General features: G+C 45.5%; 2 protein-coding genes across 4 annotated transcripts in view; both read left to right on the top strand.

Moving 5' to 3' along the window:
- Window positions 1–13,632, top strand: part of CCDC180 (coiled-coil domain containing 180) — a 50,274-nt gene extending 36,642 nt beyond the window's left edge. For both annotated transcript variants that reach the window (XM_088793371.1, XM_088793370.1), the window contains 9 exons: window positions 984–1,061; window positions 4,349–4,415; window positions 5,172–5,313; window positions 8,244–8,404; window positions 8,972–9,109; window positions 9,608–9,719; window positions 11,329–11,434; window positions 12,200–12,335; window positions 13,465–13,632. In XM_088793371.1, the coding sequence (XP_088649497.1) occupies window positions 984–1,061; window positions 4,349–4,415; window positions 5,172–5,313; window positions 8,244–8,404; window positions 8,972–9,109; window positions 9,608–9,719; window positions 11,329–11,434; window positions 12,200–12,335; window positions 13,465–13,596 (1,072 nt within the window). In that variant the 3' untranslated portion in view covers window positions 13,597–13,632. The remainder of the gene's footprint in view (window positions 1–983; window positions 1,062–4,348; window positions 4,416–5,171; window positions 5,314–8,243; window positions 8,405–8,971; window positions 9,110–9,607; window positions 9,720–11,328; window positions 11,435–12,199; window positions 12,336–13,464) is intronic.
- A 5,468-nt stretch (window positions 13,633–19,100) lies between these two features.
- TDRD7 (tudor domain containing 7) overlaps window positions 19,101–25,089 on the top strand; it is a 69,921-nt gene continuing 63,932 nt past the window's right edge. The window contains exons 1-2 of one of the 2 annotated variants that reach the window (XM_074330747.2): window positions 19,240–19,373; window positions 22,183–22,293. The gene's annotated coding sequence lies outside the window, so the exon portion shown is untranslated. Of the gene's footprint in view, window positions 19,374–22,182; window positions 22,294–25,089 lie in introns of both variants that reach the window. The other variant, XM_019729177.3, reaches the window with a different exon arrangement.

Below are 25,089 nucleotides of genomic sequence, written 5' to 3'. Positions count from 1 at the left end.
GAGACTCAAAGGCAGGCAGAGGAGTGGCAAAGCTGTGTAATGAAGAAAAGGGGGGATTCAGGGGTGCCTGCTTGGAGGCCGTTGGCACAGGGGAGCTGCAGGCAGGCCAGCAGCAGGGCCCCCTATGTGACTGGTTAGGTGAGCATCTTTGGCTTTCTCTGGTGGGTGCTAAGTTGGAAGCAGGGACAACATTTAGGGAAGTCGTCAGTTATTAATGAATTCTTGGTTACGTGGGGCCGATTGTTGCAGGAGTTATTGTTTAGCTTTGTGGATTGTCACTAGGATAACCATCTGACTTCCCACAAGTCTGACTTATAGCGCGCTGGCTTCCCAAGTTGTTTATTGTAATAAGGAGTTGGTTTCTCAGGCAGGTCGCTCCAGGTTGTGGGGCAGACCTCTGTATGTATATGTGGTCCAGCCCTTGTCCATTTGTATGTTCAGTATGAAATCTATGTTGCTAGCGCTGCCAGGTGAAAATTCAGGATGCCCAGTTAAATGTGAATTTCAGACACATGACACATACTATTTTTAGTATAAGTATGTCCCAAATACTGCATGAGACATACTAAAAATTCCTCGTTGCTTGTATGAAATTCAAGTTTAACTGGGTGTATTGTATTTTCATTTGAAAATCTGGCAACCCTATATGTGGCTCAACCTATTTTTCTTTGGGGCCTCACCACAGAGGAGCAAGGATTCAAATTTCTGGGATCGAGCGCCTCTACCCCTTGCCCCCTATCAGTGAGCTTGGGTGGGTTTTAGTGGTAAGGGCTCCATCTCCATAGCATGGTTGTCTCCAGAACTATCGAGAAATAGAGGGGCATCTTGAAGGATTCGGCCCCAGACATGGACATCAGGTCGCCCCACGACCTGGCCCAACATCTCTAGCAATCGGGGAAGGGGGAGCAGGGGGTTCCCGCAGGCTCAGATCTGCCAGCACCTGTCCTCAGCCTCCAGAGCACTGACCCACCTTTGTCCCACAGTACCTCACGATACACCAAGCCCAACCGAATGGACAAAAAGTACCAGGTGCTTGGGGACAGGCCACCTCCTCGGGCTGAGTAAGTGACAACGCCTTTTCCTTTACCTCCATTTTCACCTCTTGTCTCCATCTGGGGGCAGCTAAACCTGACTCAGTTGAGGGAAAAATAAGACGTAGGGGGCAGAGCAGGAGGGGTCAGTGAAGGGACAGGTAGGGGTCAAGGTCAGTTTGTCTCAGCCCATTTCACCTGAATTTGGTGAGAGAGATTTTCACCAAAATTTCACATTTTCCAAACTAAGCGTTGTGTGGTAACAGAGCACCATACCCCTTTGAGGTTTGGTTTCTGTGTCTTTTTTTAAATGCTTCCCCCTCCCCCATTCCTCTTTTATTTTAATTTCAGTAACTAAAACAAAATCTGTTCCACTTAATATGGCTACATTTCAAACAAAGGAAAATGTCAGCTTCAGAAAACTGAAAGCGCAGGTCTGCAACCAGTCCTCCTCCCCACCATCAGGGACAGCACCCCGTACTCATTGGTCTTTTTGCCCCAATGGTCCCCTCGCTAGGGTTTTGTGAATGTGCAAAGAAGGGTGGCGTTTACAGCAGGCAGTCCAGAAGTCATGTCCAAATCAGCAGGTAGACACTCCCTTGCCTGACACACCCAAAGACATTCCACAGCATTAAAACCTGACTCGCTCTCAGTTTTGCGTAGTTCTGTCATTTTATCCCATGTGTAGATTTATGTAACCATCGCAATCTAGAAACAGAACTGTTCCATCACCACCAAGCTCTCCTCCTGCTATTCCTTACAGCCACATCCACCCCGCCCTCACCATCCCTAGCCCTGAGCAACCACGAATCTGTTTTCCACCCCTATACTTTTGCCACTTCAGGAATGTCATATAAATGTTCTCATGCAGTATATGAGCTTTTCGGGGTGGCTTTTTGCACTCAACATAAGGCCACTGAGATCCACCCAAGTTGTCACGTGTATCAATAGTTCATTCTTTTGTATGGCAGAGTGGCATGGATGATATCCGTGGTATTGGAGGCACCACAGCTTTTTAGTGATTAAAAAGAAAAGTCATAGGCTAAACAGAAAATAAATAAATTGAGCATTTATTAAATCTCTGAAAAAGGGGAGACTTTCTTGGCTTTACACAGTGGTTAATTGCTCAGAAAATAGAATCAGAATGGTTATGTTTTTACCCTCACATTGGGGCTAAGAGACTTCTCCCCAAGCCTCAGTCTTCTCTGCACAGTGGGTAGAAGAGAAGCCTTCTCTTAGAGCTGTGGGGAGGAGCCCGCAGGTTCCCAAGTGTCACCCACAGGCCTCCCTTAATACAAGACTTTCACACTGAGAAGCACTAGATGAAATCACAAGGAAAAAGATGAAAACACTTGGCAAACAACATTTTAAACTCCTCTGGGTTAAAATGCAATTAAAAGTTAGTTAACAATCAGCCATGAAACAATGGTGGTAAATAAGGACAACAAAGAAAAAGGCCTTTACAAATTGGCTCCCCGCCTCCCCCAGCAAATTATTAGGTTGGTACAAAAGTAATTGTGGTTTAAAAAGTTAAAAATAATTGCAAAAACAGCAATTACTTTTGCACCAACCTAATACAAAGGAAACCTTGAGAACTCAGTGAGTAGGGTAAAGGGAGAATTTGAAGAGACCATGCCCAAAGCAGGAAATAAAATTAGGAAAAACACATGGAGAAAACACTCTCACTAGAATGCAAAGAAGTGAAAAGGGAACAGATCCATCCCATATTTTGCCTGAGATTAACCAATCTATACACAGATTTTAGTGGAAATTCCCAGTTTATCAGAGGAGGCTGGAGACCTCCCAGGCACTGCAGATGGGAGGTATTAAAGAAACAATTATTCTGACACTCGTTAAAACAATGAGGAGGACTTTATATGGGACCATGGCATTAAGTGTGTCCCCACTGTTGAAACGGGAGAGATGGGGCTCAACTCAGGAAACAACAAGGACAGTGGGGATTTATAGCCGATGGCAGAGTGGGGGTGGGGGTGGGGTCAGTGGATGGAAAATTCAAGAGTAGTGGGATCCCTGCTAAAACTACTTAACAGGATACTTGTTGCAGGCAGGCCGGCCGGGGGATCAGCTCTCAGGGGTGGGTTGTCTCTAAACTGACTTAGCAAGCGGAAGACAAGGCCCAAGGATGAGGTCTAGTTGAAAAGTGGGCTCAGAGGAGCCTGTCTAAAGTTTGGTCAAGGAGAGAGTCTTTGTGAGTCCCTCCTCTTGCTCAAGGCAAGAAAAGCAGAATGTAAGAGATACATGAACCTAATTGCAAACCTATTTTAAAATCAGCAAAAGGCAGTACAATAAAATGTTATCATTTCATTTTTCCTTCTTGTTTTTTTAGCATATTTTCAATTTTCTTTAATTATGATGAAGGAATTTTAAAATGAAAGATCAAGTGACCTGTTACATATATTTTAGAAATTGGCTGACAACGGTGTGTTTATAAATAGTCACTGCATCACTTTATAAAAATTATGAAAAATCAAGTGTCCTACAGCCACACGTAGTTCTAATACATCTGTCCTTTACTTCGCTCTTACTACAGAGTTGGGTGACCTAACTGGACAGGAATAGCCACAGGATCTGTGCAAATTGGTTTAACTGAACCCTGTGCAGTTATCTAAGGCCAGAGGTACTAGAAGGAGAATGTTTGGTCCTACAGGAAGTCCTGCTTATTTGATTAATATTTATAAGAAACCATATTGCTTCTTTCAACCAGTGCTGAGGCGCAGATAGGCACAGGCACTGCACTGGGGCGGGGGTTCCGTCATGAAGAACAACAGACACACATGGTCCGCGTCATGGTGGGTGTTACCACCTGCTGGGAGAGATGGCGGTTAATCAGCCAGTCACCCAAAGCAACCCCAAATACCCCTGTTGCGGGGTGCTATAGAGCTGAGGGCCACTCTGGGAGCTTTGGAACGAGGCAGTCAGGGATTGCCACCAAACCGGGGTCTGAGGAAGAGCAACAACAAATGTGAGCAAGAAGAGAAGTTAGCAGTGTTCTCTGGAAAAGAATCAGTGTGTGCAAAGGCTCTGGGGAGGGAGTGAGTAATGACAAAGAGTGAGGAGGCCAAAGGAGAATAGACTTGGAATGGGGCAAAACCCAGCCCGTCACATCCAAGAGGCATTAGCCTTGACAAATAGAAATAGTCGGTGGGCATCACATGCTTGGGCATCCCATGAACAGTCCAGCTCCACTTCTGGTTGCGCTGCTGAGGCCTTGGAATAGTCTGTCCATTTGGTTTTGTCCGCACCAGTTGGTGTGATTAGACCAGGCCCCTCAGGGATTTGTCTCGTGTGTGTTGCAGGGACTTTAAAGGGATCATCCTGACCCTCCTCTGGGAGAAAAACGAGCAGCTGCTGAATATCGTGGAGGTGAGGGCAGCTGCCCACAGGTCTTGGCCTTCCCCTCTGCCAGCCGCGGACCACATGTCCCCAGCTGCCCCTGCCTCCCACAACCTGCTGATAATGGCCTTGCAGGTGAAACCGAGAAAAGGGGATTCTAGCTCCCGTGACCATGGTTACCCACCTAAACCTCATTCATTCATTTACACATTCATTCGGCCACCAAATATTTCTCGGACACTAACCGTATGTCAGATACTGGGTGTGCCAAGCGGAACAAGCCCATCTTGTCCCTGCGGCCAGTGCTCAGCAGGGGGGTTACAGGCATGGCAGCAACACCCGGGAAGTGGGCGGGGCGATGGGAGTGGCACCTGGGATCCTTCAGTGGGAGCTCCCCTGCGCCCCGTTCCAGCACACTCCACACAGGGGTGTCTGCATTTTCCTGTCTGCCGCCTCCTGGGCTGTGAGTCCTTCAGAGCAGGGCCTCCGGGTCATGCATATTAGTGACCCACAGCCTGTACCCAGCTTGGTGCTATAGGAAGCTCTCAACCTGGCCATTGAAATGAGATTCCATTTTGGTCTTGAATTTTGCCATTTACTCACATAGCCCTACAGTGCTGGCGGTGCTGAAAAGGGCAGACAGACAGGCAGTCGGCATCGCCGGCATAGGGGACAGCAAGAGAGAAGGCTGGGGGTGTCGAGAGCAGGGTGAAGGACACCAGGAGCGTGGGCCAGAGTCCCATATGCAGGGGTCTTGCCCACACATCGGTCAACCCTCTCTTGTAGGAGTTTTACCGCAAAGAGAAGCGTTCAGTCACCAGGCCCGATTGCATGTACGACACCTTCGACCAGTGCGCGGAGAACATCGGCAAGAAGATTCTGGAGTACCAGAGCCAGACCAACGAGTACCACAACTCCTGCCTCATAGGTGGGTGCGGGCAGGGGGTGACATGAAGCCACTGATTGAGCTCGGCCTGGACCTCACGGCATGGATGTTACCCTCCTAACCTGGAGGTCACCGGGGAAGGCAGGGGAGCCTCCCTGTGTAAAGCACACATCTTAGAATTAGGTCAAAGCCTTGATCACATTAAACTGGGAGAAACAACGATGGCCTGTGCACCACCCCCAAAGTTTCCCTTTCCTTGAGGGAAGATTTGTATGACTAAAAATATTTTGTTTGCTGCAGATATTTTTGACAGCTTCATTGAGATATTCTTATAATACAATTCACCCATATAAAGTGTACAATTCAATGGATTTTAGTATATTCAGAGTTGTACAACCATTACCACCGTCAGTTTTAGAATCCCTTGTCCCTCCATCACTTCCCCAGCCCTAAGCAACCACTAAGCTTTCTGTCTCTGTAGATTTCCCTCTTCTGGGCTTTCATATGAATGGAATCATGTAGTATGTGGTCTTTTGTGTCTGGCTTCTTTCATTTTGTATGTTTTAAAGGTTCATCCAGGGTATATATTAGAGTATCAGCACTTGGTTCCTTTTTCCGGCTAAATCATATTATATTGTATGCATTTACTTCATTTTGTATATCTATTCATTCATTGATGGACATTTAGTTATTTCCACCTTTTGGCTACTGTGAATCATGCTGCTATGGACACTCATGTGCAAGTTTTTGTGTGGACATATGTTTTCATTTCTCTTGGGTGTATAACTCGGAATGGAACTGCAGGGTCCTATGGTAACTCTGTGTTTAATCATTCGAAGAATCCGTCCAGAGTGCCTGGCCTATGCTGGGCTATGTTGAACTTGGTAGAAGCAGCCTCCTGGAGAATAGGGACATGAAAACAGGCAGGTAGAATACACCTCGCCATTTACATTTACTGCAATGACATTAAAGGAGCTGAGAAAACATGTCCATTGGCCTCCCTTTTGCCCATTTCTCCATGTTCCTCTACGTCTGTTTCATGCAGTTGTCAGTCCTAATTTTTCCTGCTTCTAAGGCAGGGAACGTGAGCGACCATCACAGGCCTGCTGCATTGGTTGAGGGTAGAAGAGGGAGAGGAATGGGGGACAGCCAGATCTGGGGTCATGACCCAGCACTGCCATCTCCCAGCTGCATGACCTTGACCAAGTCACCTCGCCTCTGTGAACCTCACTTTCCCTGTCTGTAAACTGGAGATAAAGGCAAAACCCACCATACAAGGCGTTTTTGAGGATGAGGCCCCTTGCATAGACCTGCCATATATAAGAGAAACAGTCTGCCGTAGTTCTTGTTATGTGGTTGGGCAATGACCAGAATTGAGACTACAGACACCCTTTTGTTTCTCTAGCTCAGAATTTCCCCCAAGTGAACTCTGTGGGATCCCGTCCTACATGACCCTCCTCAAAAGGAAGTTTCCATGGTCAAGAAATGCAGCAAATTATGTCCCTCTCTGGAAGATTCATAGTTCACATGAAATGAACACTTCCATTTCCTACAGTTTGTGAGTCCAGTGTCCTGACCAACTTTCCCACTGGAAACATGTAAAAATGCTGGATAGAATTTTTTTATGATGAACTCTTTTAAATGCATTGAGATAGCTATAAAGTAAGAAACACACAAGGCCTCAAAATTAAACAAAATAAGAACTATAATTGAGCAGTAATTTTGGCTTTTGCCCTAAGGGCTTCACTGACTCCTTGTTTTCATGGCCTTCAGGGCATTGGAGACAAAGCCTCAGCCCTCCCGAGGTGGAAAATCTAAAAGGACACATGCCACATAAAACTGGGACTCCACCTGCGGAGTGAGGTGAATGAGACAAAAACCACCTCTCTCAGCCCCACAACTAGAAGGTCGACTGTTTATTAAAAACCTTGGTACTGGCTAAAGAAGAAGAAAAACTCCAATGAGAATCCATGACTATAAGCCAGCTGTTATGTGGTTTTTAAACCTGAAGTCACACCAAGATAGACCTGAATTCAACTTTGTTTCTGTGGATCGTCCCAAAGACCTCTTGCTGATACGTTAGCTTAAAATGATCTTGAATTAGGTAGTTGTGCTCAGATACCTCTTTAGTGGAGATACTACAAATCTCTAGTAAAACCCACCTTCAATTCAGGCCTCCAAGGAGTCCCACAAATAAAATGCCCAGAATAAGAAGAGATCACAGTAAAAAAAACACAAACAAACAAAACACAAACACAAGGAAAAAAGGCACCTTGAACATGAGACAGCAGGATGAGGCCAGTAAAAACTTCAGATATTGAACATCTCAAACACAGAATATAAAAGAATGTACTTATTAAAGAGCAAATTGGAAACACGAGTAAGGAGCAAGAGACGAATAAAATGACCAAGTAGATACAAAAGAGAACCAAGTAGAACTCCTCTCTTGGGAAAATAAATAGTTGACATTTAAAAATTATGAATGGCTTTGCTATCAGATTATTCACTGCTGGAGCTGCAATCGGTGAACTGGAAGGTAGATCCAAAGAAAAAACTCAAAATACAACACAGAAACACATAAACACTGGGGAGAGAGGTGAGGAGATATAGAGGAAGGAATAGGTCTAACAAATAGCTATTTAGAGGTCCAAGGGGAGAGGAAACAGACTAGAGTCGAGGCAATATTTAAAGAGATAATGGATGAGACAGAACTGCTAAAAGACGCAATGCATTTTAAATGAGCTGAAAAATCCTGCAGAGTATAAAAGAGAAGTCCTTTTAACTTGTTTAATCCAGTATTTTCTATTTTCTATGCTGGTTTGAACAAAGGGTCCCTTTTGGTGAAATATCTATTACCACATTGAAGACCAAGTCTTTCTCTTTGGGAAACTGCTTTGGGCCTTTGTTAGAGAGATCGCCTCAGCAACTTCTGTCTGTCCTCTCCCCTGACCCCCAACCCCCAATGTCGACAGAATTACGAGCCCAGATGAGGAGATTTGAGGAGCTGCTGCCCCAGGTATGTTGGCTGGTGATGGAGAATTTCAAGGAGAACCACTGGAAAAGATTTTGCACCTCCATCAGAGAGATCCAGGAACAGTTCTGGGATTATCAGAAGCAACTGGAGAAAAGGAAGGTGAGGGCCCCAGGACCAGCTCTTCCTCTCCAGGACCAGGGGCCCTGGGAATTCAGAAATGGGTGCAGGGCATAGGCAGAACTGAGTCCCAGGGAATGCAATGGGCTAGGCTTGGGATTGTTAGATGAGGGCTGAGGGACACGAGGCATTGGAGAAATGAGAGTGGAGCCAATAGCTTCTTCATAGAAAACATTCAGTACACTCCTTGTTGGATTGAATGGGTGGGTCAGCTGGGTTCCGTGTGGCCCTGGTCATTGAGATCAACAGTGATCGTCCACCTGGTCCTTGTAGCCATGGGATGTGGATGCTGTTGATTTCGTTGGACTAAAGCCCTGATTGTGCCGCACAGATGCCCTCTCCCTACCCTCAGAGTTGGCTCCAGCCATGCCCCTATCTTGCCTTCTCTGCCACTCCTCTGCCCTTGGCCCTTCGGACACCCAGGTAAGAGTACACCTCAGTCTGGTCATGGCCATAATTGGCAGAGGACATGGGCCCGGGACTTTTTGGCCCTGACCTTCAGATACTGGTATCAAAATCCTTGCTGATTTCTGGATGTTTTGATTGAAGGATGAAAATGCCCAGAGTCTCCATCCAAATCTCGGACACCCTGCACGTTTCCAAGAAATGGAGTCTCTATGTCGAATGGAAGAGAAAAGACAGGAAGATGTGGACACCATGATTAGGGAAACCGGGGAGAAGTTGGAGGTCAGTGGTGCCATCCACTCCCAGGTCCGGGTACTGAGCGCTGCACTGCCCTCCGGAGAGCTTACCCCAACTGACAGCCCACCAACAGTACCAAGCGTGGCGCTGGCACCCTGGCCTACATGGGGCATGAAAGGGGGCAGGTTTTACAGGTGGAGATGATCCGTGTGGCTGTCTTTAACTTGCCAATTTTTTGATTTCTAAATTAATTACAAAATTACTAGTGAGAACTTTTTGTTTTTCAAGATCCAGGTCTAGTTTTATTTCCTCTTTGGTGAATTGTCCCTTGGCAATTTCTGAATCATTTCTTATCTTCAAGCCAAGTCACCTCTACCTCTTGGGAGAGGCCTCCTGGCTGAGGACCAGATGCCAGTTAACGTGGACACATTGACACATGACTTTGGTCTTGTCTCACCTGCTGGCTCCCCAGATCCACCCTCAGCCTACTTTTGGAGGCAAGTTCCTCTCCCTGCAGCACGAGGCCCCCTGTGTTTTCTCCAGGAATCTACGAGAAAGTGTGGCCGGCTTTTCATCACCAGCTTGGCCACCTTCGCTGAGAAGTTCCTGCTGCAATTAGATGAAGTGGTCACCATTGACGATATCCAGGTTGCAAGTAAGTGGCACCACCGGCCTTGTGCCCTGGCCCCAGGCGGTTGGTGAGGTGCGGGCTGATGGGCCTAGAGGGTTCTGCTTTCCCCCAATTCTACCAGAATGAAAACAGATTCTCCACTGAGGGGACTGATGAATTTTTGTTTTTGTTTTCATTAAAAGTAAGCTTTTTTTTTATTTATTTTAAAAGCAAATCCCAAAAAGGTCGAAGGTTATATGTAAACAATGAAACCCTAATAGTAAATCTTTTCATGATCTTGAGATAGGGTGAGCTTTCCTAATTACGAGATGAGAGCCAGAAACCGTAAAGGAAATGGCTGGTACTTCTCTGTGGCCAAAAGAAAAACAAGGAAAAATATCGAAAGATGGAAAGACAAACTACAAACTGGAAAAATATTCCTAATAACCTAAAGATCAGAAAAAGGCCGAATATCCTTGTTGTACAAGTCAAATTTGTAAAAAGAGACAAAGGACAAACATATGCAATTCAGAAGAGAAGCAATTCCTATGGCCAGTAAATGTAAAAGGTGCTTGACTTGACTGATGATGAAAAATGTGAATACAAACATTATTAAGATACCAGTTTTCACCAATAGCCTTGCAAGGCTTTTAAGCTCAGTGGCAACCAGCCCTGGTGAGAAGGTGAGGAAGCCCAAATGCCACAGAGGCCCTTGGAGAAGTGTGACATCAATATCACTCTCTCGGAGAACCCTCTGTCAGTACCTGTCAGAATTCTGAATGTACACAACTGTGGTTGTTACCCTGGGAATTTATCCAACAGAAATACTTGCACACTTTTTCAAAGATATATTTTCAAGTGTATTCGTCACAGCACTGAAATTGCAAAGAATTGGACACTACACTAATATCCAGGTATAGGGGATTGGTTAAATAAATGATGATCCAGATGTGCAAGTGAATATTGTACAGCTGTTAAAGTGGGTTCAATAGGTCTATATGTGCCCACGTGGAAAGGGAGCCAGTAATACTGTTACGTGAAAACACAAATTGACAGTCAGCACTTATATATGATACCATTAAAAAAAACCACACACATGATATAAACATGCGTAGTCACGTATATGTAAATGAATCTATGTCAGAGAGATAAATAGAGACACAGAGAACGAGAGAGACAGAGCCTGAGAGACAGGTACCGGACTGTTGACAGCACTCACCTCTGGTGGCTGGGATTGGGAGACACTTCTAGAATCTTTTCTTTTTCCAGGTTAGGTGATGTTTAAAGTTTTTATAATGTGCATATTACTTTTATAACTATACAAAGACTCAAATCATGTATTAAACGTTATCCATTTATCACGAATCTATTAAGTAATTAAAATATGTTTTTACTAAATTATTTTATTACAAAGACACTAAATATTTATTATAGTACAGTAAGAAATTCAATTTGAATTACAAAGAACGTTAAGAATACAGCCTACATATATGGTATAGTCAGCTTTACTGTGGGAGGGGACTTTGCCCTCCCCTGGGAGACTCCAAGTGGGGAGGGGAGGAGTAAGCCCTCATTTCTGTAAAGTCAGGGGGTAGGCCCCTTGATCTCAGGCTGTGGTGAGGCCACGGTCAGTAACCTGTCTCTTGCCTGCCAGAGATGGAGCCCCCCAGACAGAAAACATCAATCCTCATCCGGAGGAAACTCACCGGACTCTCCCTGGAGGAAGAGAGTGAGAAGCCCCTGATTGAACGGGGGAGCAGGTGAGAGTAAGCACAGGAGGAATATATGCATGGCTGTATTGCTGAGGACGGTGCTGTGGAATAACAGACCTGGTCACCTGGGAATGGCATTATGTTCTAAGCCTCAGTTTCCTCTTCTGTGAAATGGGTACCACAGCCTACCTCACCTGATGTTATGAAGAGAAAGTGAAAAGAGATTGTACTTGGAGGGCCCCTGGCACATACTGAGAGCTCGGCAGCTGTTAGTTGACATAATAACGTCCCACAAAGAAAGGGAGGCCTGTCCCAGTGTGAGGCATGTTCTGGGTCCCTGGTGGCACTGGTGGCACTGCGAACCACTGCAGCTGTGTCATGTGTGCCAGGAGCTATCAAAGTGCTTGTCCCTGTGTGTCAAGAATGTGACTCTGGAAGAAGTAAGGCAGTGATTTGCAGAGCTAAGTTCTTAGCAGTAGCTTTTACAGCATAGCCGGAAAAATGGACCAGGAACCAGTGACTGCCACCTGGCTGGCAGACTGAGGAGGAAAGTGAGGCCCAGGAACAGGAAGCAGCTGGAGGCGTAGCATTCCCCTGCCCCGCGCAGAACCCAAGACTGTTTATTCACATGGCTTTCAACAGTGTGAGAATATGAAAAAGAACTTGAAGAAACTTAACATTGACTGCTCAGAAGGCTTTTTTCTTTTAATTAAGACATTTAAAGAAAGGCTAACCTGTCCCCCCAGGGTTAGTGGGTGCACTGTGAGTGATGAAGCCACGTCTGTGGGCTTTGACATGCGTGTTTGTTTGTAGGAAGTGGCCCGGAATCAAACCCACCGAAGTCACCATCCAAAACAAGATTCTCCTCCGGAAAACTTCATCGATCACCACCACCAAAACCACACTGGGCCACCTGGCAGCCGTGGAAGCCCGAGATGCTGTCTACCTGGTGAATGAAGGGCTGGGCTGGGCTGGAGGTATCCAGGGGGGCACAGGGCAGCTCCGTTTGGCTGGCTGGGGAAGGAGGTCTCTTCCCATCACAGGTGCCCTGACATTTGGCCCTTGGAGCCGATGACACGTCAAGGTGCTCCAGACACAGTGTCAACAGTTAATGTTCTAAGGCAGAGGGACATGTCCAGTCCCAGTGACAGCGTGGGCCTGATGGCTGAGCCCCAGTGCCGCAGGCGCCCAGAGGAACACCCCAGACTGAGGGCAGGGTGAAGGGAGGTTTTCCAGAGGAACAGTTGGGTCACAGCGAGGGGACAGAGTTAGAGGCACAGGGACCCCAGGAGTAGTGGGTGGAATAGCTGATAGTTACTGAGTACCTACTGTAGCTTCTGTTCTCAACATGAGGCATCTCATTGAATCCTTGTAACAACTCCATGAGGAAGATAGAATTGTCCCCAGGTTACTGCTGAGGACACTGAGGCTTAAAGAAACATGCCCCCCTCTATGCTACTACAGAGTAGCAGAGCTAGGGTTAGAACCCACGTGCCTGTTAGACACTCACGGGACCTGTCTGAGAAAGAGGCTACTCCCAGATGCCACCTGTGGGCCCTCTCAGTTCTGATGATGTGCTGATCTTTGGACCTGGTGCCCAGAGAGAAACCTTGTCCTACCCAGAGGTAGGCTGACTGGTATTGAGAGAGCCTACAGTGCCCAGGGCTGGCCCTTACTGGGCCACTATGTCCAGCCCCAGACAGAGGGGGCAGCTCTGCCTGCTCAGGGCCTGGAGGACTCAGCCTCCCGAGGAAGCAGGAAGCCTGAGTTCCAGAACAGCAGTTAGGAAGGCGTGCAGAGTCCAGTAGGCCGGATCCTAGTCCCTGCTCAGCCTCTTTCTAGCTGGATGACCTTCAGGCAAGGCTCTGAGCCTCGGTTTCCCCATCTACAGAACAAGGAAAACAGTAGGACCTGCCTGGTCAGTTGTTGAGCAAATCACATGAGAAATGACTTATGGAAATCTTGCCAGTGCCTGGGGTGGGTTACAAACTACCTGCCAGCACGTTACAGAGTTCTTCTAGGGCACAGAATTCAGAAGTGCCTCCTCATGCCGCGTCCTGCTGCTGCCTTGTTCCCAGAAATATTTAGCATCATTTGAAGAGGAGTTGAAGAAGATCCGGGATGACAACACATTGCAGGTGAAGGCGGCTCAGCGCTGGAAGGACAGCTGGCAGAGCTCCATACACACTATCCAGGGCCTGTACTCGTGACACCTCAACGCACTCCAAATAAAGGCTCATTTTGTATGGACGCCTCCTTATCCATCCATCTGTCCTTCCATCCATCCATCCATCCATCCATCCATCCATCCATCCATCCATCCATCTGTCCATCCATCCATCTATTCATCCATCCCTGGTCTGTGTGCAGCACTTTGCTCCATCAGTGACCAGGACGTGATGTAGTACCTGCCCACGTGGACATCAGTTCCAATGAGGAAGACTGAGGTGAAAGGGAGTTCCACGTGGTTCTCAGGGATGGTGGGCAATAGAGTCCAGTGCTTCAAAGGAAATAACTTCCAAAAGTCATGCTTGGTACTTCACCTTAGAAAATGAATTAAAACTTATGAGAAAGAATATATTTTACATTTAACAAAATGTGGGCTATAATTGCAACTATGCAGTGATTCCTAGAACCAGTGAAGAATTAAGCCAGTGTTAACTGGGTATCTGCCTGGCAACTTGCCTGGCCAAATTACAGCATTTTGGAAAAATCTTCTAGGCCTCCTTAATTTTCCTTTTGGCCTCTTTAATCCCACAGGACTCAGATCATTCTCTTTGGAAACCTCCATCCTGTGGGTTTTTTTGGTTTTTTTTGTCGATTTTTCTCTCCTCTTCGATTTCTAAGTGGCCCAACCATGCCAAGTCTCATTTGTCATTAACTTTCTATGCCACTTGGACAGGATGCTAATATTCATTCTCGACATCAACTCCTGTTTCTTTTACATGGTTGGCATTTTGACTTTGCATCAATTTACATTTTCACATGCTTTCTCTCTTTTAGTGACTCATGAGGTAGGTTCCTTATATATGTATGTGGTTTCGTCTTGCTGCCTTTTTCTTTCCTCGCCCCACCTTCTAGTGCAGTATAAATTTTGTACCAGCTGGTTGACTGGCTGTTATAGAATCAGTAATATTGTAGTTGGTTGCTTTGCTTAAAGTATTAGTTACCCCCACCTCCATGCGCTACCCCACAACTGGGCCCTTAACCAGCTGACAGGTCAATATCTGCATCCTTGGGATCATCCTAATGGATGGGCCTTGCCCGCGGCTGAGCTGTGTGAATGACCTACAACTCAAGAGTGGGCAGAAGCAATCTCTTCAATAGCCACGACCCTCCCCTCTTGCTTCTATGACCTTTCTCTACTCAATATCGATTTAAGCTTTTGTTATCCCATTTGCCAGTGTTCAGTGGCTGTGCGGCCTCTACAGCTTTAGGGGTCAGTCTCTTGTGGGGATTAGCCCCTTTCAGCTGACTCACCGGGGAGGCCTTTGTGGGGAGATTAGGAAGTTTTGCTTAGTCAGCCCCTCCTGAGCTGTACCACAGCCTGCATGTTAGCAGAGCTCTGGCAATCTCTCCCTTTTGTTGTGTTGTGTTTGGTTTTTTTTTACTCCTTACTCAGTAAAAACAAATGCAATTGTCCAGAAATTTCTCTGCATTTGTTTGTGAGGCAATAGCTGATGGGAGAGGAAGTGATCGTGATGTTAATGATTAACCAAAAGTAGATGTGTCCAAAAATCCCTCCTGTCGTGGATCCCTCCTGACCTCACGTCTGCAGAAATACCAGTGAGGCTGGGTTTCATCCACACACATAATTTTGAACATGTTGTTGTTTAGCTTCGAAAAGGAGTTAAAATTACTTTCGCTAAAATGATCTGCAATGAAATAACTAAGGGAAAAAAGATGAATAAAATCTGTATTTTTTTTCTTTCAAGTTCACAAGGGAGATGAGACACAGAACCACTTCTACATTTTCCTCCATTGTAAACGTTTGAGGAACAAGTCAGGTCCTCTAGGAGCTCAGCCGAAGGAGGAATCACTTTCAGGTGGGGGCTTCAAGGAAGATTTCCAGGGAGATGAATTCTTCAAGACACTGAATAATGCCACTACCAAGTGCCTGTGCCTCATTTGGTGGTACATAAGGTGATAGAGCGTTTTGGTTTTGGCTTTCTTTTTGAAGACGATATAGAAAAGAAACAGATGAGTTCAGATGGCAAGTGAGCTGAGGGCGACCAAAAGTCTCTAAAATTGGCTCTCTAAATATTGGAGGGTGGAAGGGACGTTGGTAAAGCTGCGTATGGTAGCTATAAAGTCCAAAAGGCTCTGAGAGGGCGGGCAAGGAGTGTCTTTGTCTTGGGCTGTACCGCAAACACCACACACACACACACACACACACACACACACACACACACTCCATCAGGTGAGATGTGAGGAACAGATAGGTTCTGGGAACCTGGGTGCTATCTCCCTTTTCGTTCTAACTGGTGTGTGCTGAACTGAGAGAAGGGAGGAAAGGACAGAAATTCAACTCAACCAATAGCTTTGGTGCTGTCTGCCTTGTGTAGGTGTTTTGGTGTTTGTGTCTAATGTGGCTGTCTCCAAATGAACACACTAGGTGTGGACAAGAATGCATGAAGGGCTTTAGATGGGGGTTTCACACTTGAAAAACTTCCAGGATAAGCTGGCAACAAATCCATCTTCCTTCCTCACACCCGAGCCTTGATTTGCACTCCAAGAGAGGTTATTACGAAAAGGGAGTGCAAAACCTCTGAAACCTTATGACAAATTTTGTATCTATGTATTACTTTCACATATTCTGACCTCCTTCCCCCACAAAAGGTAAGAACCATTGTGCCTAAAGAGTAACCATTTGTGTCACCTCTGATGTCCCTTAATTCCCCTGAAATCCAATTATATCCAGGGCATGGGGATTAATTCTTGAACTCCCTGGGCCTTGGACCATTCCCAAAGAAAAGAAATGCAACTCCCTAACCTGCCTTTGCTATGTCAGCTACCCAGGGACTTCTGAGAACCCCCTGATATGTCCTAGTCAAAAATCTATCTAGAATGGACACTTTACCCAAGAACATATACAAAGGGCCAATAAACACAAAAAGATACCCAATATCATTAGTCATGGGAAGATGCAAATTAAAACTTCAATGTGATATCTCTGTATCTCCACTGGAATGGCTAAAATTAAAAAGACTGACAATACTAAGTACTAAAGAGTGTTTGGAACCACTGGAACTCTCATACATTGCTGTGGGGGGGGGGGGTAAGAAGGGAGAGTCCAAAATGGTGCAGCAACTTTAGAGAATAGTTTGACAGTTCTTATAAAGTCAGACGTGCACTTATCCTACAAGCAGCAATTCTACTCCTAAGTCTTTATGGAAGAAAAACAGGCCCACACAAAGACCTGATCGTCTATAGTGGCTTTATTTATACTAGCCCCAAACTGGAAACAACACAAACGTGTACCAAATATGAATGGATAAATTGTTATATATCCATGCATACGATGGCATACTACTCAGCAATGAAATGGAACAGGCCACTGATATGCAACAACATGGGGGACTCTCAAAAGCAGTCTAAGAAGCCAGACACAAAAGAATACATACTGTATCGTTCCATTTACATGACATTCTGGAAAAGGCAATGCTATAGTGATAGATTACTGGCTGCCAGGGGCTGGATGTCGGGGGAGGAAATGGACTCTAAAGAGGCACAGGGGAACTTTTGGGAATGGTCACCTAGTTCTCTATCTTGATTGTGGTGGTGGACACATGAGTGAATACATTTGTCAAAATTCATCAAACTGTACATTTAAAATTTTTATTATATGTAAACTATTCATCAGTAAAGGCTGATTTTAAAAAAACTAGCTGCAGGGCATCAGTTTTGTTTATATATAAAACAGTCTAAACACGGAACCCCTTTGCAAGGATAAAGGATCTTAGACTTGGGGTCAACTCATTGTTTTATGACTTGCTTTGCACATTGGACTCTGGAGTTGTTCCTAATTTCCTACTTCAACTGGCCCCTTTTCAATTGGGAGCAGCTTTTTACATCTTTCCCATCTTAATATGATCTGAGTACTGCAGAGTTCAAATTGGGTCGGTTGTATTTTTGGTCTGTTGAATCCACTGCAGGGTGTGGAGCAGATTAGAGGAGAGAGAAAGGAGGGAGAGCTCTGAAACACTGAAATACGGCAGCAGGATGGAGGGAAGAGCCAGGGAGAGACATTTGGGCAGACTTAGGGACTAGATGTGGGAGTATAAAAGAAAACTGTGTTCAAAGAAGTTCCCCAAGCATGGGCTCTCGGAGCTTCCATGAGCTCCTTCCAATCTACTAGATCTTTTCACTGAATCGAAAGCTCCTCAAGCACAGGCTTGTGCCTCAACCTAGTTGGCACTCCAACTAGGAGTTATTTAGCCACAGGTGTTCAATTTATACTGGTTGAGTGTCCATTCACCTTCCAATGGACATTTACGTGTTTCCATTTTGAGCTATTTTACAAAGCTGCTATTTATATTCTTGTCCATTGGGGATGGGGATATGTGCTTTCATTTCTCTTGGGTAAACGGGGGGAATGGAATTGCTGTGTCGTGTGGTAGGTTTAGTGTATCCATACAACAGGATCCCACTCAGCAATAAAAAGGTATGAACTGTTAGTACACACAGTAACATGGATGAATCTCAACAGACTTATGCTGAGAGAAAGAACTTGGATCCCCCCACCACCAAAAGGACAGCGCATACTGTATGAATCCATTTATAAAAAATTCTAGAAAAAGCAAATTAAATATAGCAACAGGAAGCAGATGAATGGTTGAGAGGGCAAGGGACAGAGGCACAAGAGATGAGGATTATAAGGGGCATGAGGAAACTTTTTGGGGTGATGAATATGGTCATTATTTTTATGGTAGTGATAGTTTCACAGCTGTATACCTATGTCAAAACATCAAATTGTACCTTTTAAACATGTACAGCTTATAGTATATCAATTATACCTCAATGAAGTCGTAAAAAATAAATAGCAGGCCCTCAGTGAATGCATATGGAATGAATGCGGAGAGGTTTTCAATATTGGTTTAAGGACTATAAACCAATATGCCCAATATGTTAGTATAATTTATGTGCAGAAGAAATAAGTGAATAAATATTAGGTATTCAACAATTTTAGAAGGAATGAATTTGACAAATATTTATGTCACGCTTATCATGTGCCAGGCACTATCCTAGGCTCTGGGAATAGACTAGGGAACCAGACAAAAATCCTTGTACTCAAAGAGCGTTCATTTGAGGACAGTAGACATGAAAAGATAAGTAAAACACATATAGTGTGCTCGACAGGTGCTAAAGAGAGAGAAAACCGAGAAGGGAAACAGGAATATAAGGGAAGGATATTGACGTTGTTGAGAGTGTGGCTACCCTGCTTGAAAGGGTGATGCCTGAGAAAAGACCTAAAGGAAATGAGTGGACCAGGTGGATGTCTAGAAGAATAAAAAGCAAATGAGCCAGAGTTGAATGAAACGTCTGATCGGAAGATGAACCAACGAGCACGTTGAGTGCTGGCTGCTGAGGTCGGCTGGGTCCCGGGTCCTCCCGGTCCGCCTGTACTTGCGTTATCCACGAGGAGGCGCTCCTGCGCCCATCCCGCAGCCGGCCTCGCCGTCGGCCGGTGCGTGGGCACGCGCAGAAACCGCTAGGCGGCGTCGGTTTCCCTTCCCACGCGCGGACGCCGGCGTGGTCCGACGAGGCCTGGGTGCTCGCGCGTGCGCAGAGTCGAGGCCGGGCTGCCCTCGGGGCGGGGCGGAGCGGGGCGGGGCGGAGGCTTGAGGTGATTCCCCGGCCGCGGTGGCGGCGCCGGCTGTGCGGGGAAACCGAAAGTGGGCGGCGGCCGCGGCTGTGGCACTGGCGGAGACGGCGGCGGGAGCTGGGCCCAGAGGCGCGGGGACGGGCCGTGGGCCCCCGGAACGAGGTGAGCGCAGGTCCTGTCGCTGCGGGCGCGACAGGTGCCTGACGAAGTCCGACGCGGTTTCGGGCGGGTGCGGCGCACCTGTGTCGCTAGCGGGACAGTGGCTCGGGCGGGACTCGAACGGGCCCGGGGCCTCTTCCCTGCAGCCTCAGGGCGATGCCGTGGTCCCGACCCCCGGAAACCGGGCAGGGCGCCGGGGTAGTTGGAGTTCCAGAGCGTTGTGTTTTAAATCTCCGGTGGGATCCCTCCTCCGTCCAGTCGGGGCCGGGATGGACGTTCACCGGGAGTCAGCCGGACCCGCCAGCCGCCTGGGAAACTCGGTGCAGTGGGGGGAAATACAGCCGTGGGGTGTGGGCAGGGGCGGGAGATGCTGACCAGGAAGTGGTTCCCGGGACCGGCGGGACCGGCCGCGGCCGCCGCCTGGAGCCAGAGATGTCAGAGTCCCGGGCTGTTTGAACTCCGGTGTTTTACACCGGGAGCTTTAAGTTCCTTGAAGGCGCGAGCTACTCTTTATAGACCTGCCCCTGCAGGCCGCTCAAGTAACGCAGGACACAGGACCATCCATTCCTCTCAAACCGTGAGCAGCGGGTGGGTGCAGAGCCCCAAGCTCTGAAGGAAACCCGGGTCCATGAATGAGTTGTGTCTTAACTCTCACCGGGATCCGACAGGGTCAGGTTCTCAGCCTCAGCTCAGTGGGAGGAGGCTTGGAGCCCGCACCGCTTTTCTGCCCCATCTACTGGAGGGGTGTACGAGTTAATATATTTCCATTCATAACCAAGGGTATCGCTCCCAAATAATTTCAAAGAGCAGGAAGAGGAAATACCTATTTTAGAACAAAATCCTGGCCCAAAAGGATTCTGATAACTGCCCTGCAAAACAAAACAAACCACTGATCTAGGTCATATACCCCCCCAATCCCCCCACCCCCATCCTTCCACCTTCCATTCCCCCCCCCCCCCATCGTGCAGATGGAAAAATTGCAGAGGAGTGTTCTGCTTAGTGATATGCAACAACTTAATGACAGAAAGTGAAACTTAAATCCAAGTCCCCAACTGATCCTGGGCTGCCTTGATGCATAAGTGTTACCTACTGCAAATAGTGTGGACTTTGCAGACCTGGGTTGGAGTCTCGGCTTGCCGTTTTACTAATTGTGATCTTCAACAGATTACATACTTTTTTTGAGCCTGGTTTTCTATGTATCAAATGGAAATATTTAACGTAGTCTGCAAGGCTTTTGTGATATAACTACTGTAAATCCTTTGGCTTCTAATACTAGTCAGGAAATGTTAACTCTTCTTTCCACCAAACTTCCCATAATTTGCATAATGGGATTTCAGTTTCTTGGAGGCCCCTGCCTTAAATTCTCTATAAAATATAAAGTGGCTCACGGTGCAGATTTTTGTAGTTCCACTCAACTGACATTCATTGAGCATCAGTTACATGCAAAGTACTGTGCTGGGTACAGGGAATTGCTTCTGGGACCTACTGGATTAGAACCCACGTCTCCTGTGCCCAGTCCAGGGCCCTTCCGTGGCACACAGCCTCCTTCTTTGCTAGTTAAATACAGTGAGACTGAGGCAGTGGTTGGTGGTGCCTTCAGATTTCAGTCCCCAGATTGGAAATGAAATGTAATCCCTGCTAATGCCCTTTTAAGTGTACTAGTTGAACATGGCTGAATGAACTATTGTATTTTGTACCAAGAGATTTAAACTCCTTGAAGGACCTCTCTCTAAATTTTCTGTGCAATGTAATCCCGTTGGAGACTTAATATGAATGTAAAGGAAAAATGCTTTATAATCCAACTCAAAGTGCCCACTCTGTGTTTGATCAAGTGCTATTTTCAAGAACTGAGATTTGACCTAGAGTGAGTGCTTTGCCTCTGGGCACTTTGAGAGTCAGCAGATAAATACAGGAAGGACAGCCTTGCCTTGGTGCTTGGAGTGAAATCCAATTTGTGTGAATTGGTTTTTCTTTCTTTATGCAAAACCTACTTTCTCTGCACTCAACTCCCACCATTGTGCTTTTAAAAGCTTCGTTCTTTTCATTATTTCCCCACTGGGCCAATTTAAAAATTTTTTGTCTTTCAAATGAACTATTTAAACGTTATTTTGTGATTTTTTTAGCTGAAGATGTGTATATTTGCCAATTAGAGCTTCTGATCAGCACAAGATACTCCTTGTGACCCCAAAATGAACTCAATATTTTAGCCATGCAGCTTGGTCAGGAGGAAGCAAACCTATGGTTCCCATTAGACCTTTGGACCCTATTTCAAAACTTGAAGGATTCTAAGTTGAGAATCATGGATCTTGTCTACCTTCCTTATCTTCCATATGAAGAAAGAAACTTGGCGTGACTTGCTCACAGGGTTGCAGCCAATTAGTTGCAGAACTAGGATTACTAAAACCCACACTCCTAACTAAGCTACTTTGCCATCTCTAGTATATAGATTTATAGAAAGCCCTATTTATATGTTCATAGAATGTCGTTAATGCATGCATAATTTGGAGTTTGAAATTATAATAATAAAGAAAACTGCTTCCTGAAGATACCCTAAGGAAGTATATCACCATCTGAGGGCATTAATTACTATCTTTCCTTTTAAAAAGAGTGAGTAAAGAAGTAATTCAAGTGGTAACAGTAGACAATAGGAGAGAAAAGATAACTTGTTAAACTGTTGCAAGGAGAGAAATGTGAAAGGACCTTTAAAAAGCCTTCCCTCTCTGAGGCTCAGTGTATTGATTCCTAAGATGAGGGGTCTGGGATAAACCAGGGAATGTCTAATACCTTTTCAGCATATACATTCTGACTTTAGGGGCGGCTCGGCTTATTGCTAAAATAGTGTCTTCAAGGACAAGGGCAGCCAGTGACCACAAGTATATGCCCTGTGGAGATACTGAAAATTGAGTAGCTGACTATAAAGAAGGTAAGAGAGATTACTTGGTGATTTCAATTTACCCTAGTAATTCTTCAGATTTATTTTAGGGGTATAGTGCCACTCTACAACTCAAATTTATGACATGAAAAGTGCATTGCGGAAGATGAACCAAATAATACAGTTGGAAATAGTTGAGGGGAAAAAAGAAGAGAGAAACTTAGAGAAGAGAAAGCATAGGTGTGAGCCAGATCCGCTTGGCTACAGGTCTTTGGTCACCAGTACTGAGGAAACTCAAGCAACAGGAAGCTGATAAAATGCAAATAACCGAGCAAGGGATGATCAATCAATGGTAAGGGCATGTATCTCAGACACCAAAACCAGGGTCTTCAGAATAAGACTTTCTCAGGACCATTTCCAGGTGTATTAAAGAGACCAGCTGTGAATTTCCGAGATACAGTTTTGAGAATTATTTTAGGCTATTGAAATTGTTCAAATCTTGCTTTCCTAAAGGTTGTCATTACCTTCCCCTACTCCTTGCCCCACTTCTTGTACGTTATAGTGTACAAGAAGTACTTCTTGTACACGATTAATTATGTAGCAAAGAGAAAAGGGACAGAATGAAAGGGTGAAAGGTGTCAATTGCCAGCATTGAATTTTTGCAACAGTTGGCAATTCTTTTGGATTTGGATGCCACACCCTTCAATCAGAATGTGGCAGATCCCTGTGTCTTGCCACTTTACGGGCTAGTCGCTAAGCATACCTGAGCGTTGCTGTCAGTGTGCCCTAAGCCGAGTTTACTTCTGAAGCATACATTTGGAGCAGTGTCTGAAAGGAAGCCCTGAGTTTGGGAGCCAGAAGACCTGGATTCTGGTTGTGGTTCTGGCCATAAAAATATGTGAGACCTGGAATATTTCACCCTGGGCCTCAGTTTGAAACTGAAGAGTTTGGAGATGGTGTGAAAGTGCCCACTGGCGTTCCATGTGTCTCTCAGCTCCCCCTGCTGAGGTCGGGCCCACCGCCCTCTGCTGCCTTCCTATACCAGGCAGTGTCCCGGGGCATTGTGGGATTACAGTCTGGCAGGGAATCTCTGCTGCCAGGCTCTTACTGCTGCCAAAGCAGTAAGTGACTTTTTGCCGACTGTTTAGGTGAGAGATCTTAGAGAAGATCCAGTGGCGTTCTTACCAAGCTTGCCAGTTCGTAAGTATGTTAATGAGGCAAGTAAGACACTCTGGGAAAATTCTAATATTTCATATTCAATGCGGTCCTAAAAATTTTGCCAGTACACCAGTGCTGATGTCATTGCGACCTTAGCCATTTAATGCATATATTCATAGGTAGTTTCCTATCCACACAGTGCTTCTAGGAAAATGTTTTTTATTAAGAAACTACTGAATGCCAGGTATTGTGGTTAGTGCACATATAACTCTACTTCAGACGCTTGTCATTCAGAAATAGAGGCAAGGAGAGGAGGAGGAAAACGAGTGAGAGGAAGCAAGTGAAAGCCAAGAGCAATATGTTGTGATCCATTGTGGCCAGTTTCTTCCTTCTTGACTACAGTCTTTGCTAGCTGCCCTTGGTCAGGTTTTGAAATAAAAAATACTCGGATTAAATAATTCTCCAGACCCACCTCCGCTTGACTCTGATGCTTAGGATTCTTATTCAGCTCCAGCAGCATCCTTAAGCCCCTTCCTTGTCTAGGGAAACCTTTGAGAATTTTAACCTGAGGACCTGTGGTCTAAAACAGAGATGGCAACCTTATTTCTCCTCACCTAGCCTAATTTACAGCCCACCATTGCTGGCAGAACATTCGCGGAATAAAAGTAATTTGAATTCTCTTAAACTCTAAATTATATTTGTCACAACCTTTTTAGAGAATAGAGGTAAGAGGGGAAGAGATTTGGAAGATCAAAATGGCAACTTTAAAAATTTAGGGAGCTACTATAGAGAAACTTCCAAACTTAATTATTTTGGGGAGAGGCCATTGAGACACTAAGTGTTGAAATTCCCATAACAGGTTTTCTTTTGTTTCTTATGGATGACAGCCAAGATGGTAAACTTGATTTTTATAGTTAGAGGAAAGTAGTCTTACATAATGTATTTTTTATAAAAGTTTTTTGAGTATAATTGCCATCTTCAGGAAGTCTCAAAATATGCCAGGATAGCCAAGGAATTAACCAAACTTAGAGCATTTTGAAGCAATATAGTAGATTAGAAAATGATAATGATTTTTTAAAGCTTTAGTTGTACCTTTCTTTTTGTTTGAAGCCTAAAGTGATGTTGCTAACACAGGAATTGCAAACCAGACGGGAAGAAATTGACAAGCATGAGAGCAAGAACTGTATCTGAACAAGACGAAAAACCACATTTACCCTTCCAGGTTTTACTGTGCCTCCACTGCTCTCCAGCTTTGAGGGCCTCAGTCTTACAAGCTAAGGGACTGCCCTTCCCTCCAAAAAAATTGTTTGCAAATAGAGAATTACAGTATTCCATGAAAGTAGCATATTTTTAAAAAGGCAGCGGGTAGGGGAAATAGAGGGATACTTAATTCAGATTGCAACCATATGGTCAAACACTACTTCCCCGTCTTCTCAAGTATAAGGTTCTTCTTGTTATTAGCTTTTTAAAAACTTTGTGATGCCTCACGTACTAGTAGTTGTACTTCTAGTGTCTGTCCAATGGTTGATAAAGTCCGTAACTACCAAAAACTGTTGTGAATTTCAATATCGGTATGGGTTTGTGAGTCCCAACAGTTTCTGTACACTGTTTGAAAAACAGGACTATGTGTAAGTGTGAGAGCTTACCAGGATCTAAGCAGTGCTTGCTGCTCCTCAGGAAGTATGGACT

The sequence above is a fragment of the Rhinolophus sinicus genome, chromosome 16 (assembly GCF_057876585.1).
Source record: "Rhinolophus sinicus isolate RSI-liver-muscle chromosome 16, RSI-T2T, whole genome shotgun sequence".
Classification (NCBI taxonomy): Eukaryota; Metazoa; Chordata; class Mammalia; order Chiroptera; family Rhinolophidae; genus Rhinolophus; species Rhinolophus sinicus.
Note: the sequence above shows the minus strand (reverse complement) of the source record. Positions and strands in the feature narration are given on the sequence as shown.